Source organism: Schistosoma haematobium, chromosome 4 (assembly GCF_000699445.3).
Source record: "Schistosoma haematobium chromosome 4, whole genome shotgun sequence".
NCBI classification, from domain to species: domain Eukaryota; kingdom Metazoa; phylum Platyhelminthes; class Trematoda; order Strigeidida; family Schistosomatidae; genus Schistosoma; species Schistosoma haematobium.
In genome coordinates, this window is record NC_067199.1 from 29,934,285 (window position 1) to 29,951,509 (window position 17,225).

General features: G+C 36.6%; 1 protein-coding gene across 2 annotated transcripts; it reads left to right on the forward strand.

The window, feature by feature from the left end:
• The first annotated feature begins 787 nt into the window (after positions 1–787).
• Positions 788–16,863, forward strand: BARD1_1 (BRCA1-associated RING domain protein 1). Of its 2 annotated transcripts, XM_035732959.2 has the most exons (9): positions 788–1,016; positions 1,929–2,244; positions 4,555–4,663; positions 6,415–6,799; positions 7,400–7,837; positions 7,933–8,318; positions 9,048–9,357; positions 10,657–10,842; positions 16,188–16,863. In XM_035732959.2, exons 1-9 carry the CDS (start codon positions 1,002–1,004, stop codon positions 16,677–16,679), a joined length of 2,637 nt encoding a protein of 878 aa, XP_035589945.2. In that variant the 5' UTR covers positions 788–1,001; the 3' UTR covers positions 16,680–16,863. The 2 variants fall into 2 exon arrangements, with proteins under 2 accessions (XP_035589945.2, XP_051066729.1); XM_051216167.1 differs by lacking the exons at positions 788–1,016; positions 10,657–10,842; positions 16,188–16,863 and adding an exon at positions 6,862–7,136 and having other exon boundaries at positions 1,881–2,244; positions 9,048–9,882.
• The last annotated feature ends 362 nt before the right edge of the window (positions 16,864–17,225 follow it).

Here is a 17,225-nt window from a genome sequence, read left to right on the forward strand (position 1 = left end):
GTAGAGGGAAATGTCTCAAAATTCGTACCTCAATTTGTACCTGAATGTCCGTAAAATGGTCTTCTCTCACTAAAGTTTCCACCAAATAAATCCACACAAGATTATCTGCTCTTAGCCTAAATAAAAAACTTGTAGGCTGGAATCTCTAAATAAGAAGTCAGCTTCTGAATCTCAAAGTCCCACCATTGTAAACAGGAAAATTAGGAGTTTATTGACAAAGGTATACATAACTATTGAATTAGTACTACATTATTTATATACTTAAAGGATATACATTTATAGGAGACACATTGGAGTCCATATGCTTATGACTAATTAATGTGCAAATGAATACATATCTACATCAGCCAAGAAATCAAGAGTTAATTTGAAGGATTAAATTTAATTAATCGACTACCACCTACATCAGTTATTAGCCAGGTTAATTATGAACTATTGCTACACCGTTCGGCTTAAAGGAAGTTAACCCAATATCTCTGCAAAACGCCGTGCTTGCCCAGCTTCAGCATGTTCGCTGTACACTATTATTTATTTGTATTATATACAAATCCAAATGAGGTATGAAATCGAAATTTGAAGCTTCATGTCTCCCCCGAATTTATACCGAAATTCCCCATAAAATATAGCCTTTATTTCTTTCGAGTTCAATCTTATCTCCATATTTTTTTTTACTTACTGGAATTAATTAAAGGCCTGTCATTAACTTCACTATGTACTTCATAGGTGTATTGACATAATTATTATCTTCTAGGAGAGAATTAGGCATTATGACGTATTATCTTTCATTGTCAGCATCCGTTTGTTTATAATTAGTGGTTTGTTTTAGGGAACTGACGCTGGTTGAAATGTTGGTGGTACTGAATACACCATTTTCGTCTGACTTCATTAAAACCGATTGAACAGCATGTACAGTTCCACCTGGTATCATGTTCTGGTGTCACTGACAAGGACCCAGTAGCTCAATGGATATGAATTACGTTTTGGTCTCTGGAATTTAAGGAATGTTCATCCTACAAGTAAAAACGTTAATGCATATCAAGCCCGTTCTGTATGCTTTATGTGCTTGTCTAAGTTTGAGCTTTCACGTACTTTTTAAGGTACATCAAGAACAGATATTGATTCGGAATTAGGGGTTCATCTGGACCAAGTTTCGGATCCAGCATTACTTGTTTCGCCAATCTTATCTCTCACTAGATCAATATTATTGATCATTGCCAAGTTTTGTTCCCCCACAGTTTCTACAGCTGATGACATTTTATTGCGAAATCGAACCCGTCTTTTATAGTGTAAAATCATTCTTATAGTCCCTGACGGCTAAAGTGATTAAATAAATTAATAAACCGCCATATATTAAACTCATGCTTTATCCTACTTTTGACTTATTAGGTTGATGTACTTGTATTTTACAATTATTAATCGATCTGGGTCTCTGAACCTTTAGTCTGATATCAGGATTTTATCCACTTTGCTACTGAGTCACTAAGTAGTAGATAGTGTTGTGTCTGTTTATTAGTTCTGGTTGTTTCTCCGATTGGGTTTTTGTTACTATATGTTGGTTAGGTAGTATTTGCATCTTAATTCCACAGACGCTTAGTCTCCTTCTGAATAGCTTTATGACGTCTCTGGTTGTAACATTGGGTAATTTTGGTTCTGATTCTAGGGAAGATAATCAGTTCCATCAAGATTTAACTCGGCAAATTAATGTACTAGATCTTACATTGATTTCGCGAGGTATCTTTTGTTGTTCTATAAAATGTAACAATTTTTTTACATTCACGAATATATTCACGAAAGTATATATTGGTATTTTCCTTTCTGAAATAAAGCCCACTGTAGCAACGTAATTAAGATTAAATTATCTGTGGTCAGGTTTTTCTATCTTTCCCACTTGCTCTAGTTGAACATTTATTTTTATGAAATAATTTTAGATGATTAGTTTGTCTCAAACTCACCGTGCCATCATTGAACTGTTGGAGTTGATGCGATGTGATAATTGCGCCTCCACTCTCCACCAGCCATTCACGACTGGAGTATGTGAACATCTGCTATGTTCTTCATGTATTCCAAGCCGAGGTAATGTAAAGGCTGCAAGTTGCTGTCCGGTTTGCTCAGTTCCCGTACATGCACGCGATTTCCAAGTCCATCCACAGTTTACATCACTCGTATTGGTTGCACGTCGACTAAAAAAATTAACGATGAATACTTCTCAAGAGAAAATAAAAGATTCTCAGAATTCCGTAATTGGTATGTTCTGATAACTTGTAGGGTCGATTTTGCTTACACAAAACTAAGATCAGTTATCACTGAAGTAGTTTAGTCTAAATATATTGTAAAGGTCTCATGTCACAAATTTACTGCTTAGAACTTTTCAAATGGTTAATATTAAAGTAGCTTTGGAATCTTATTTCGTATTTGATATTACATTAGTTTTGTACTACATCAACACCTCAGTATGGTAAGACACCTTAAATTCAATTCTATAAGTTACAGTACTGTGCACTGAATCTTTTCTCATTCATCTTATAGTGGTTTTTTGTACGCCATATACTAGATATATTCACTTAGTGAGTTAGGGATCAAAAATATTCCACTCAGCTTCCTTTATGGATATTTTAACTACGTAGCCAGGTTTTTTAAATGGGAAATCCCGTTCTGCCTAGAAAAGAGTTGTAATGTAGAGCGTCGAAATTAATTTTATTATTAACATTACCAAATTTGAGGTTATTAGGGAACTGAACGCTTTCGTATGTGTTCGCGCCATTATGGGATGTAGCAATAAATGGGCCACACCAAGTAGAAGAAAGATGTGCAACAAAAATGTTATCAAAATATTTAAGGAAAAATTGCAAATGTGGGCGAAACGAACAAAAGATTCCACTTATTTCAGTATTACAGCTGCATCACGATCATCACCGGTTTTGATTTTAAATCTGGAATCTTAAAAGATCAAATTAATTTGTTAATATCGCCTCTGTAATAACATCTATAGAGTCCAAATGGGCAAGACGTCAGTTCGATACAACTGTCCTTCACACCACTGCTTCTTGGCCAGTATTGAGATCTTCAAATAGTGCTCTGTATGGAAGTCGTAATGCTGTATATAAAATATTTCTAAATCACTCAGACCGGTGTTTTAAGATGACTTTTGATTGAAAGGTAGTCCATATTACTAAAACGCGGAATTGCTCACATGACGTTGTTAGAGGGTACAAGCAATACTGTCAAATAGAACTATTAAGTATACAATGCTCATAAAAGCCATTTTATACAAACGTTGGACTGATTTACTTGGACCGTGGGCGTTTTATATCTGGCCTTTTGTAGTCAACAGAAACGTCAAGCTTACTGACCATGATAAATATTAAAAGTTAAGTGAAGAATAATTCATGCCATATGAAAATAAAACAGTAGGTAGGAAGTAAACGGTGTAATAGTATAATCAGATTTTGAGTGCTTATCAAATTATTTTTGTTGTGACTTTAAACTTGGATCGCTTTTTACCCCGTGCCAATTGTTGTGTCCTTGACTGCAGATAAGAGTGGAGTGCTTTATCGATCGATTCAGTGACACGTAAACCACGTACAGACGGCCTAGAGTCTCGATTGGTCCCGCTTCCCTGTCTAGCCCAGCCAGTTGAGTCCAGAACACAAGTCTCAGCCTCTGAGTTATGAATCATTATATTTCAGACATACTCTATTTATATACCAATCAACCAGACCACATCGTACCATAAAATAGAAAACAACATTTGTACAATATTTGACAAGTGAAATAAATATTGACCAATAGGAAATGTCCATTTAAAGTCCAAGGACACCATTAGACTTAACATGATAATTATTGGTATATTCCTCTGCATCCCTAACAATTTTTAATCCCTCGTCTTTGGGTGCTAATAATTTGTATCAATGTAGTAGTACCCATCCGGTTTATTGGCTAAAGTACCTAGTCTTTGCAGATCACCCGCAAGCTTTGGATCGGAGGATCTAGTTCACAAAATAGTAATGTGAAGAAATGAACTGCAATGGGACGTAGTGATCGGAACAGATCTAGATACTATTCAGTTCTTCAAGTTCCTAAAGCCTATTTCAACTCCATCATGTTAACCCTCTTATCTGCTTATTTTGTCCAAACGCTATGGCTTAGCTTTTATCCTCTAAATTCTATAGTAACTATTTTCTAGGAGTACCTGTAAACATGCGGGGACTTAAGGAGAACAGATCGACTTCTCACTTTATCTGTGCGTGAATATTTATGGTCAACTGGTATCTGTAACCTAGAAAAACCTATTGTTCAAAGATCGAATAGTGTTGCAGCCAAATATATATTGCTTTTGAAATGTTCCGGTGTAGTATTGTGTTTGCTTTTATTTCTCATCAGTTTTTTCATAACTAGCGGTTTATGACTTAATAGAAAAGCATACGTTTTAAATACAGTCAAATTTGACTCTAAAACACTTTCATGAGTGGAAAGTCATTGTACAAACATCGGTTCATTCTTCGTATTTGTTTAGCCTAAAAAATGTAGCGATCGTTTTCTTCATCTTTGTTACAGAAAATACTATTCCTGATGCAACTAAAAATGAGATTATGTTACCACAAGTAGTAATTAAAAAGGCTTATTCTTCAAGACAACAGTTATCCGAAGATAATGATTCAAAGCGGTAAGATTTTATTTCTATAGTCTTTTGAAATGAGTATGTGGTACCGAGTTAACTGCACATATATTTTTGTCAACCTTCTTGATACAAAAGAAACTAAAGGTTTCATGCTCATTTTGTTTTCTCAACTATTAAAAAATTTGACCTATTGACTGATTTTGGCACCATAATAAATTGAAATCAAGCTATGGTTAGCGATAAATATCGTTCAGTCTTTGTCCAAAGTAAAATAGGTACCTTGATAGTCGATTTCGGGTTTGGGCTAATACTTGGACATAGTCACCAAGTATTTTTGAGAGAAACCACATGTTTATTAAGCAACTTTGGTCTGTGTATCAATCCAGATAAAGAAAAAGCATTTAGAATACTTCATTGTAAAGAAAATAATGCACTCTCCTCTAGTCTTTTTCTCTGATATCAAAATAAATTCCTCAAACGTTCTCTTTATAAAGCAAGGACTATATACCCTTAAACTATAGTTGATAAAATGTTGGATCAAAAGAGACATTGAGTGAAAGGCAGCATTGAAATTTGTTAAAAAACAGTATAATGTGATATGGAAACACTCCTGTTATATTTCTCTCTTAAGGTTATAACCCAGCTATTCCTATTACTTAGTATTCTTGGATACCAAATCACTCGACAAGTCCCCAAATCAGAACACGGTTGAGCAGGAAAGAGATTATATTCCAAATAGCAAGGTTAGATGAAAGTAAAAAGCACAATAGGGAAAACGTTAGTATATTTATAGATTTTACATGAGAAGATCCTAGAATATTCTCCAAGTATCGACTAGTGCTGATTGGATAAGAATTAGCCAATCAGCGAGCACCAAAGCAATCGTGCATTGAGCTAACAACCCCAAATGTCTATTTGCATCAAAATTTATTTACTACTGAATCGACAGTTTAAAAATGGTAACATGGTCGAAAGTATTAAAAACAGAAAATAGTGTTATCTAAATTAGACGTTCCTCGCAGCTATCTCAAGGTTATCATCCACTTCATCCATACCATTTCGAACTTAAAACTTCAATTTCTCTTACAGAGTTATCTGAAGCTCACGATGAAAATCCTTCTAACATGTCCAAAATGGAACTGACCTTGGTATCTTTCATTCAGTAAATCATTTGTGGCATTACAGAGATTCATGTGTGTTGTTTATTATATTGAGCTCGATTGAAGATGATATATAAGAAGACTGTAAATGCTTAACTGTACATACCTCAAAGTATTACTAACTTATGTATATTGCAAATGTTAAGTAAATACTGAAAAATCAAGTTTTGTGTTTTAGACAAGGAATGCAAATTGATTTGTGAGGTTCTAGAGTTCATTAGATCTTTTCTCCACATCGTTTTTTTTCAAGATTAGTTTACTTCACATCATAAAAATATATGATTTTCTCACATTAGATCAATCACTCAACTTAGTTTGCTACTATATCTCACTGAATTAGAACTACTGAATATGTTTACTGCCTTCATCCTGCTGTCAAAGTACATAGTTCAGACATTGTAACTTACAGATAACTCACCTGAGAGTTACTTTAGTTTATTGGTTGGGTTTTCCTATTGTAGAAACTAAATGTACCCATTGACTAAAACACTTTTTACCTTAAGGTCCCATTACACATAAAATCTTTACTATGATAAGAATTGATTTGCCTTGTGAACTATCTGAATAGGTTTTTTCTTAGTTTTATTCTTATCCATCACATTAAATAATTTTTATGTTCATTCTACTTACATTTAGTCCAATCGGTGTAAGTTATAAACGTGGGCATTCCTTGGTTAATAGTGATACAAATATATCTACTGCTGATACATTTGTATCCAATGTTTGTTCAACTGGTAATGATTCATGCATTAATTTCAAACCTCATTATCCTTCAAAACATGATGTCAAAGCCAATAAGAAGCAACGATTAAATAAAGTGAAAAAATTGCCTGCTTATTCAAGCTCTGACATTCATCAAACGTTATCAGTAAATTCTGTCAACGGAAATGAATCATGTGTTTCTCTTGATAAACCAATTGAATCACTTTCTGTAGAAGCTGTTGTTGTACATAACACTAGAAATGCTCGGAATAAAATTGTATCGAAAGTTTGTAAAGATAAGATAGAACCTAAACAAACGGTAAGTTCTCAAGTAAAAATATCCAATTATTATATTCACAAATATGTTGTTTCTTCTTTTAGCTTTATTGAACTACAGTAACCAAAACGGTATCATTGCGATATCAAAACACATTGTTTCGAAACAATCTTCGATACGAATATACACCGTTCATGTGAAGTTTATTTTCCTTCGCATAATCTTATTACGTTTAATGATAATTACTTTTTGGCTTTGTTTATTCATCCTTTCTACTTTCTTCGAACTATTGAATAGTATAACTACTTTGACTTCGCTGTAGGTCAGCAGCTTAGTCATTCGACTCTGCTCATTCTCTTGTCAGCTCACGACATTTTCTGTAAGCTTAAACATGGTTATTTTTTCTGGTAAGCGTTTTTTTAGCGAGTTAGTTTTCTACGGGATGGGGACGCTAACCCCATACCCAACCCTCCTCCTTTACCCGGGCTTGGGACCGGCAGTAACCCTATAAGAGCTACAGGCGGAGTTACTTAATTAATTTAATTTGATTAACAGTGTTGAACTTTATACACTTTCGGTATTGATTGTGCTCGTCTCGTTTGTTGTTCACTATTTAGTAACGTTTGCACTTTTTTATTGTAGATGCCTAGCAAAATAGATGTTCCAGTCCCATTCGCTTCTCCTGAACCTTCTCGTTTAACAGATCAGTCCACTTTATCTCCGTCTGATCCGATTTCATTTAAAACTTCTGTCTTCCTTACACCTGTCGATCTACCAATAACTAACGAGAATAAAGCAGCAACTTCAAAAAGTTCAAGTATCTCAAAGAAGAATTCTAAGAAGATCCAAAATAATGTTAAGAAAGTTGTTCCTGTTCAGGATCGTAAGTCATCTGGATTTCTCAATTTACTACACAAACTAAGACCAAATAGCAAAGGTGAAAGCCAGCTACATAGGGCAGCAATTCGTGGTGATACTAGTCAAATAGAAGAGTTACTTTCCGCTGGGTTATCACCGAATATTCGAGACCATGCTGGTTGGACACCATTGCATGAAGCTGCGTTACGTGGACACTGTGAAGTGAGCATCAAACTAATTTCAAGTATTTATCAATAATTTGAAGTTTCCTTGTTATTTATATATGAAAATTGACTGATAGGTTTGTTTTTTTATAGGTCGCTAAAGCTTTGATCAAAGCTGGAGCTACCGTAGATATTCCTGGTGGTCCGGATTTAGAGACTCCTTTGCATGAAGCTATACAGAATGGACAAGTCGACTTCTGTCAACTGTTGCTTGACCATGGTGCTAATCCTATGTTTCCAAATAATAATGGGATAATTCCAATACAACTAGTGGATAGCAGTATATGCCAATTAAAAGAACTGCACAATTCAGATTCTAAATCATCAAAGTATAATTCCCTTCTCAATGCATTATCTGACATAAGAAATATGTTAAATAAAGCATCATTATCTACCACTGTATCAGATAAAGATTGTCTGACTAACAATAAAACTTTAAGTATTTTATCTATCTCTTCTGCAACCACTTTCATTGAAAGGTAGGTTTGAAAATGTTTACGTAAACACCATATTTAATTTCAAAGTGTATTGTTATTTTTAGCCAGATTAAATAATTTGTGTATATCTGTGAATTCAATATTATCATACTCTACTTAAAAGCCAAACTTTTATTCCTTCGTGATCTTAATGTAAAATGGGATCATTGAACTAATCATTGACTAAATGTGTAACAGAAATAATAATAAGCAAATTTCGCATCAACCAAATTCATGGATTGTTCACGTTTAGTGCAGTTAATTCTTTAAATGTCATGGATCTTAAATTATTTGAAAACTGTTTATTTAACCCAAATATATTGTAATGCCTTTTATAGTGTATATAGTAATGTACTTCCAAGGAGCAATAATTTGGATGGTTCGGAACTATCATTACTGTGATTTCATTCATATTAAGGGTACCAGGTCTTCCTTTGAGACATCTAAAAAGTTGATTTCTTCACTTAGAACTCCAGGCATCATCTAGACTACAATATATATTCACTATTGTATATGTATCATGAATTAAAATTTTTGAAACTGGTGATAGTAGGAAAACGTATTATGGTTATTTTTCTGAGGATTATCTTTCACCTATTATTTATAAATAATGCATTATTATTATTTAATCGAATGTTTTATTTTCTAAAATAATTCAAATTTTTATCATATATTTACTGTTATTCTGCTTTAGTTAATCCTTTGAATGTTCTTATTTATTTAAACTAAAAGACGACGTCTTCGACCTATTCTTCTGGGTACTGGTCTAACAAGAACTCAACAATCATTATTCACTCGTGTTGCCACTATGATACATGCACGTGTGTTCTCATCAATCTCACCTGAAGTTACACATGTCGTGACTGGTGCACTTCAAGAATTATCCAGCGATGTAGTCGATGAAGAATCAGTTAATAAAACAAAAAAGAACAATAAATCTAAAAGAAATTCCCGTTCCCTCAAAAATGATAATGAATTGCTCAGTTCCAATGGCCAAGCTACTTGCCCACGTACTTTGAAATTTCTAAGCGCTGTTTTACAGGTTATTTAATGAAATGGTTTTGATCTTTTCTCTCGTTTTTTATTACTTTACAATGTGTAACAATAGGTTATTTATTTTAAAATATGGCCTTAAAAAGTCGATATATTGAAAAACTCTCCAACATATATATACTATAAACAGTGGGCAAGTTCAGAGATTCATTTATTAATTTTAAAATATTGTTTATTAATATCTGTATTTAAAATCTGAGTTATGTTGTTAAATTCTGCAAACGCGGATATCATGTTAATTAGTATCGGTAATTGAATTCTGCAAGCCTTAGAGCAATACTTTTGTATCACATTTCGGTTTAACCGAATGCATTTCCAAAAATATTGCATAATCTGCAAATTTTTATCCAGTTATTTGATACTCACGTTCATTCAAATTGTTCAGTCAGGTATATCTGATTTGAACAGTCGTACTCTCATAACTAGATTTCTGTGCCCTGTATGAGCTCTTCATCTAACAAGCAAACTCTCTATTCTTATGTAGCTAAGGGGACAAACTTTTCATGGTTCTGAGTGATTTTTAACAAATTATGCAATTTTCTTCATTTCACTAGGACATGATAAAACAAGTGCTTAGCAAGTTTTATTTTTAAAAGTTCTTATTCTTCAGTTCAAGGTATTTCCAGATATGTATTTTCACTATGTTTTTCCGAAAAAAAGATTTTTGAACTATCTTTCAGGTTATCCGAAATTCGAGTATTTTTTTTAGAAATCCGGTAGTTGTTCGAAATTTCTGGAATATTTTCAAGTTACTTTTGCATATATAAGTAGTTATGACTAAGATTTACAGAAAATGGTTTTGTTATCATTGTTATGTTACAAGATCATGCATTTTATTTCCATCAGGTCAATTAAATAGGGCGATAATACACCAAATTCAAGTATTTGCAATTGACTGGTCACTGAGGAGTGACCGATGTCATACGTGTCTTGTCCTTCTTAGTGTTGATCGAATTCCGTCAATCAAATTTCAAGTTAGTCATTAATCTAGGCGATTCGACATCGCGTGTAATATGCTGAGATGTAAGGTGATGGTTGAAAGTAGTCGACAAGAAACCCTGTCTTAAGGGAACTTATACTTCCCCATGGACTTAATCCCGTGTCACTCTGCTTCACAATTAGAGATGTTACCACAGCTATTCACCTCCAAACATCACCTTAGGTGGTATTTGAGTGTAAGTTATATGGAGTTTATGGGTCATATAGGTTGAATTGTCCTAATTTTGACACAGTTTAGATGTTCATGTTTTTTAAAAATTCGTCATCTCTTCTTATTGATATCATTTAGGGATGTTGGATCTTGTCATTTGATTGGATCGAAACTTGTGCTCATATCAAGATGCGTGTAGAAGAAGAAGGCTTTGAAGTAACTGGGTGTAGTACTGCCCCTATGTCCGGTGCACCTCGTCGAGCACGTCTCGCTCGTGAAGCTGGCTCTTTGGGGCTATTTCATGGTTTAAACATTTGTTTCCTAGTATGTTTCCGTCTTTATACTTTTTTAATAATAGGCAAATTGAATTTAATGCTTATTTAGTCGACAATAACTCATCAAAATAACAATAGTTATGATCAAAAGATTCTTGGTATAAAGTATGGAATAATCAAATTCATTTCTGTTTATCATAATCGACTGTCATGAAAAAAATTAGGTGGATATCAAACTTCATTTGTTTTACTTTATTTTTGTATTTGGAAAACTTTCTCGATATATATAAGGGTTGGAATTTTAAATTAAATTGCTATGTTATTAACCAACAAGTGTTGAATGATCTCAGTCAGTTAGACGCAACGTAGGACTTGGCACATATGTACGTCGGTTCAAGTTTCTATACCCCATCAGGATAACGAGATGAGATTTCCAGGGCAAATCTCAAAGTATTAGAGGTAGTAATATTATTTTGAATGGTAATAGGAAAGATTAGGCGTCTGAGATATAATTCGAGTCTTGTTTTGACCACCCCTAGATTTCTTCCTAACTACTCCTACGATTCACGAGCCTCGTCCAGAATAACCTAAAAATGCTATATATATATACAGAGAAGGATAATAAAAATCGAAAGGAATATATGGTAGTAGTCATATAAAAATGGGAAAAACTTATTTATATCAATATTCAGTCAGTCAGTCAGTAACAACGTAGAACTTCGTACGTACGTACATCAGTTCGAGTTGCCATACCACACTAGCACAGATGCAGTTATCCATTCAAATCCCGTAGTGGTAGATGTAGTAAAATTATAAGCAGTAGTCAGAAAGATTAGGGTTTGAAGATGTTAAGTCACAGAGAATAATCCAGTAGAATAAATCTGGAAAGAGGAAAAAAGGGACATGAAGAATTCAGAAGATTAAAATTTGGGAGAACACAAAGAGTGGATGCACCTGCGCCATTGCAAACGATTTTGAGCCATGTCATTCAGGGTTTCTAACCATCGGTTGCTATCATCTCGTGGTCCCCAACCAGGTAGTCTACACCTACCAACATGACTCAGTCCACTTGTCATTGACTTCATGGACTTGTGCCATGTTTTGGTTTGGCCGCCCCTAGCTTTCTTCCAACCTACTCCTATACCACTGAACATCGCACGTCGAGGCAGTCGGTCGTTGGGCATACGTAACACATGTCCCAGCCATCTCAACTGATGAAGTTTCACTACGTCATCAATTGATTTGCCATCCTCACCTAGTACCCGTTTCCTAACAACTACATTACTTACTCGATGGTCCCAGGATATACGAGCAATATTTCGAAGACACCTATGATCAAATACCGACTACCTCGACGTGCTATGTTCAGTGGTATAGGAGTAGGTTGGAAGAAAGCTAGGGGCGGCCAAACCAAAACATGGCACAAGTCCATGAAGTCACTGACAAGTGGACTGAGTCATGTTGGTAGGTGTAGACTACCTGGTTGGGGACCACGAGATGATAGCAACCGATGGTTAGAAACCCTGAATGACATGGCTCAAAATCGTTTGCAATGGCGCAGGTGCATCCACTCTTTGTGTTCTCCCAAATTTTAATCTTCTGAATTCTTCATGTCCCTTTTTTCCTCTTTCCAGATTTATTCTACTGGATTATTCTCTGTGACTTAACATCTTCAAACCCTAATCTTTCTGACTACTGCTTATAATTTTACTACATCTACCACTACGGGATTTGAATGGATAACTGCATCTGTGCTAGTGTGGTATGGCAACTCGAACTGATGTACGTACGTACGAAGTTCTACGTTGTTACTGACTGACTGAAATACTAGTAACCTACGAATATCCTCTACTCTTACCAGCCATGTTTCACTGCCATAAAGTAGGACGGAACGAACTGATGCACAGTAAACACGTCCTTTGGTTGATAGACGGATATCTCGCCTACGCCATGAATGACGCAAGTTGGTAAAAGCTAGTCGAGCCTTCTGTATCCGTGCTGAGATTTCGTCACACACCAGACTACAAGGGCTGATGAGACTTCCAAGTTAAGTGAAGCGATCGACACGCTCAATTACTTCACTCCCTATCATTAGTTCGGGTGTCGATGCAACCCAATCCTGAAGCAACATTTTACATTTCGAGGGGGAGAATCGCATCCCGAACATGCTTGCATTGTTGCTTAGAGTGGTCATAAGACTCTGCATTTTGTCAGCGTCTTCACCAAATAAAACTATGTCGTCGGCATATTCCAAGTCAACAAGTGAGTTTCCTGGTAGAAGTTCAACCCCTGGAAATTTAGATGAGGAAAGTGTTATCTCTAAAAGTACGTCGACGACAAAGTTGAACAAGAATGGAGAGAGTGGACAGCCCTGACGAACACCACGTGAGATAATCAATTCTGATGACAGTTCGCCATAAGCTCTCATTCGACCAGTTGTGTTCGAGTAGAGAGCCTTTACAAGGTTAATGTACTTCTTTGGTACTCCTTTCAGTGACAAACACTGCCATAGGACCTTACGATCGACAGAGTCGAATGCCACCTTAAGGTCGAGAAATACTACGATTGTGGGGCGTCTGAACGTGTGTCTGTGTTCTAGAACCTGACGTAGTGTGAATATGTGGTCTATATAACCACGTCCAGGTTGAAAACCAGCCTGATTTTCTCTAGTCTGTTCTTCACGAGCTTTGGTTAGGCGTCGAAGTATTATTGAAGCTAATATTTTAGACACTATGTTTGTCAAACTGATTCCTCTGTGATTGTCACAAGAGGACTTTTGTCCTTTCTTATAGACTGGCATAATCAGTGATTGAGACCAGTCAGATGGGATTACGTCCAGTTCCCAAATTCTACCTAAGACCTCAGCTAATCTCACTGCTAATACTGAACCACCATCCTTAAAAATCTCAGGAGTAAACCTGTCAGGGCCTGCTGCTCTCCCTCGCTTCAGATTTCCTATGGCTTTTTCAACTTCGTAAAGAGACGGAGGACTTACATTAACTTGCCATTCAGGTTGACTGGAGATCATGGGAAACCGAAGTGTGACTGAAGGCCAGTTGAACTGATCCCTAAAGTGTTCTGCCCATCGATCCAATCTCCTGGATTGAGAATGTATAATATGTCCATCTTTCTCTGAGTGTTTCGCTAACAGTCGGTTTCCTAATACCGGTTTCATTGACAAGTCTGAACAATTGTCTGCTATTACCTATTGCCGCTGCCTTTTCCATCTCTCTTGCTTTTGCTACCCACCACTGTTCACGATCATTGCGTAGACTTCTTGTCAGCTTGTGCTTAAGCTTATTCCGCTCTTCATTATGTTCAGAGCCAGGTGGAATGAGTTTCCGAGCATCTATCAATGCGATAGATGCTGCTGAGATCCAGTGTTTCTCCCTAGCCTTACGGGTTACTATACTAGTAGATATCACTACTGTTTCCACAGCTTTTCGGATATCATTCCATGCTGCCTCAGGGTGGGCATCACATACATGACTGCCTAACTGTTTTTCTAGTTGTTCCTGAAATATATACTTAGCTTGACTATCATTAAGTAGGGCCCTAAGAGGTTTACTTGCAGCGTCTTTCCTACGTCCAGTAAGACGCAGACAGATACGCGCTCGTACTAGAGCATGATCTGAATCTAAGCATGTGCTCCAGAATGAGCGACAGTCTTCTATCGAGCCCCTCCATCGGTGGCTGATAGCGATGTGATCTATTTGGGTCCAACGTTGGGACGAATTAGGGGTCGCCATGTTAAAATATGTTTTTCCTTATGCTTAAAGTTAGTATTTGCAAGGAACAGGCGGTCATCTGAGCATAGCTGCAACAGACGGTCGCCATTATCTGTTCTTTGAGTCACGACACCATAATATCCACGCAGGTGTCTTTCCCTATCGCTTAGTTTACCTATTTGAGTATTAAAGTCACTGGCCATTATTACTACATCCGAGAGCCTAGCTTTTCGGAGAAGGTCGGAGAGCTTTCTGTAAAATTCATCTTTTACATCATCTGAGCTGCAGTCAGTGGGAGAATAGGCAGAGACGACGAAGAGGCAACGACGAGTGTCCCTATCTTTTCGGATCCTTACTGTTCCGTTTAGTCGTACAGCGCACAAACGACTGTCTACTGGGATCCAGTCTGAGAGAGCTAGTTCTGCCCTAGAACTCAATTCTATACCTACGTCGACGAGGTCACGAGAAGCAGAATCTGGGCTTCCAGACACACGAAGTGTGGATCGAGTCGGTTCTTTATTTTGGCATGGTGAGGTCAAGTGAATGACGCTACTCGGATCCTGTATGCGTGTTTGGGAGACGCAGCACACATCGATGGCGCGAGATTCTAAAGTCCTAACTAAGGAAGCCTGTTGTCCTATTTGGCACAGTGTTCGGACGTTATAAGCTCCAACATGAAGTTTGTAGCGTGGTTTTAGGAGACCAGGAATAACGTTCCGCGTACTCGAATCGTTTGCCCTAGCGATGCGAGGTGATAAAGAGATGTGAGAAGAGTTAGTCGTGGAGATAAGATATTTATTTGGAGGTGTAGGAAGGATTTGAGTGTGACTGACTTGGTGTCGTGTGGTGTTACGCGTATGAGGGCTGATGTCACTTCCCGGCTGCCCACACCGTGGAAGGGTATTTCTTGAGGAACCTGAAAAGGAAACTGGATTAGTGTTGGTCTTAACGACCTGGGAGCGTGACCGCAGAGCCCAAGGGACAACTGCTTGAGGCCGGTTGCGCACGGCCTTTTCGTGAAAGATTTTTGACGTGTTAGCTCCGTTCTTCATAGGGCCTTACTGCCGGAGACGGGAATCCGTGAGGTAAGGTGAGGTGTGACAATTTTAGGGTCTACCTTTTCTAACCACACCCCTCCTTGTGGGAAGGCAGCATCGCTGCAGATGCTGGTTGTCTGAGGGAAACCCCTCACTGCTGTCACACCCCTCTACAGTCAGCAGTACGACTTCGCCCTCAGACCTTGAGTTGCTGCTTTTAGTCTTACCGTTCTCCAATCGACCTGCCTGGCATGGTAGAACCTACAGGAACATATGTTCCAGCCAATATAGCTCTGTTGGTTCATCACGATAGGTAAGCCCTACCACCGCGCCAAGGCAGTATTTATAGTCGTAAATCCTTATCATGTTTCATTTTAACCGAATAGTTTATACATTTTACAGTCAACATCAGTTAATTTTTCCCGCCTTTCGGGAAGTGGATTTAATGCCGAAGATTATATGCTTGTTTTCTGCAACAAAGTGGTTTCATGAGAGTTAATTAGTTTCAATAAAGATATTGGCCCATAGATTTCATACGTGTCACTAGATGAATTGTTTTACATAACCAATCATATGTTGTTGAGTTTCTTTTGTAAATTAAGTGCTACCTAATTGTCGTTTTTCTGCAGGGGAACTTCGTATATCCTGTACCATCCAGGGATGAGCTTACTCGATTAGCGCGATCTGGTGGAGCAAGTGTAGTATTCAGTCGTGATGTTTGCTCTCCGATTCGGCTTGCAAGATATGCTATTGAGTCTGCAAATAATTCATCTATTTGGGATTTAAATACCGTAGAGGGGAATCAAGAGTTTGATCAAGAGACTAATGACAATATTTCGTTTATAGATGAAATCACAATGATTGATTCGAATAATCCTTCCTCCTTGCTTGTTTTATATGATCCGGGTGTTTTGAGTAAACCTAAAAATGAATCATGTAACAAATCTATATATGCTGTAGAAACTGTTAGTAAAGCGCTTAATTTAATCAAACCGAAAAAATCTACAAATACACTAAATTCATTGGCAGATGACTTACCACCACCTCTTCAATCGATACCATGTACTTGGCTTTTAGACTGTGCTGCAGAATATCGTCTACTTCCTTTTCCCAACTGCTGATTGATTGTTTGTAAATATTTTACACATCTATCAAATTTATAACCTTATTTATTATCTAAACTGATATATATATATATATAACGATTATTTTAATTTGCTTCAGTCAATTTCAATATAATTTTTGAGATCTTTAGTTTGCTTCTTATCGGGAAAAATTCTTATTGAGTAAAATAAATGTAATATGTGGTTGGGGCTGCGTTATTGGACTTGTGTAGTACATTTTAATTTCATTAATCCATAAGAAATCCCATAATAAACGTAAAGGTTATTGTTTTCGTAGTATCAAGCCAATATTTGTTGGAACTGAACACCGTATTCAAATTTCAATTAGATGGGCAACACGGTGGCTGTATATTTATTTGATGAGTTGTAAATATAAGGGAAGGTACATCTAAAATGATTATAATAATAGTATCATATCCCCAGCTAATATGCGGCAAAACCGATGCGACAATAAATTCTATGAAGTTAAATCGTTGATTAGTTGACAATAAATACTTACGGTTGATAATAGAGTCTCTCCTTGAATTGTTGATCTGGAAAGAA

Excerpts from the sequence above, each read along its gene's own strand:
- BARD1_1 (XM_035732959.2), top strand. Across the intron at positions 4,664-6,414 it reads GAAGATAATGATTCAAAGCG|TCCAATCGGTGTAAGTTATA; the intron begins GTAAGATTTTAT and ends ACTTACATTTAG. Across the intron at positions 10,843-16,187 it reads GTTTAAACATTTGTTTCCTA|GGGAACTTCGTATATCCTGT; the intron begins GTATGTTTCCGT and ends GTTTTTCTGCAG.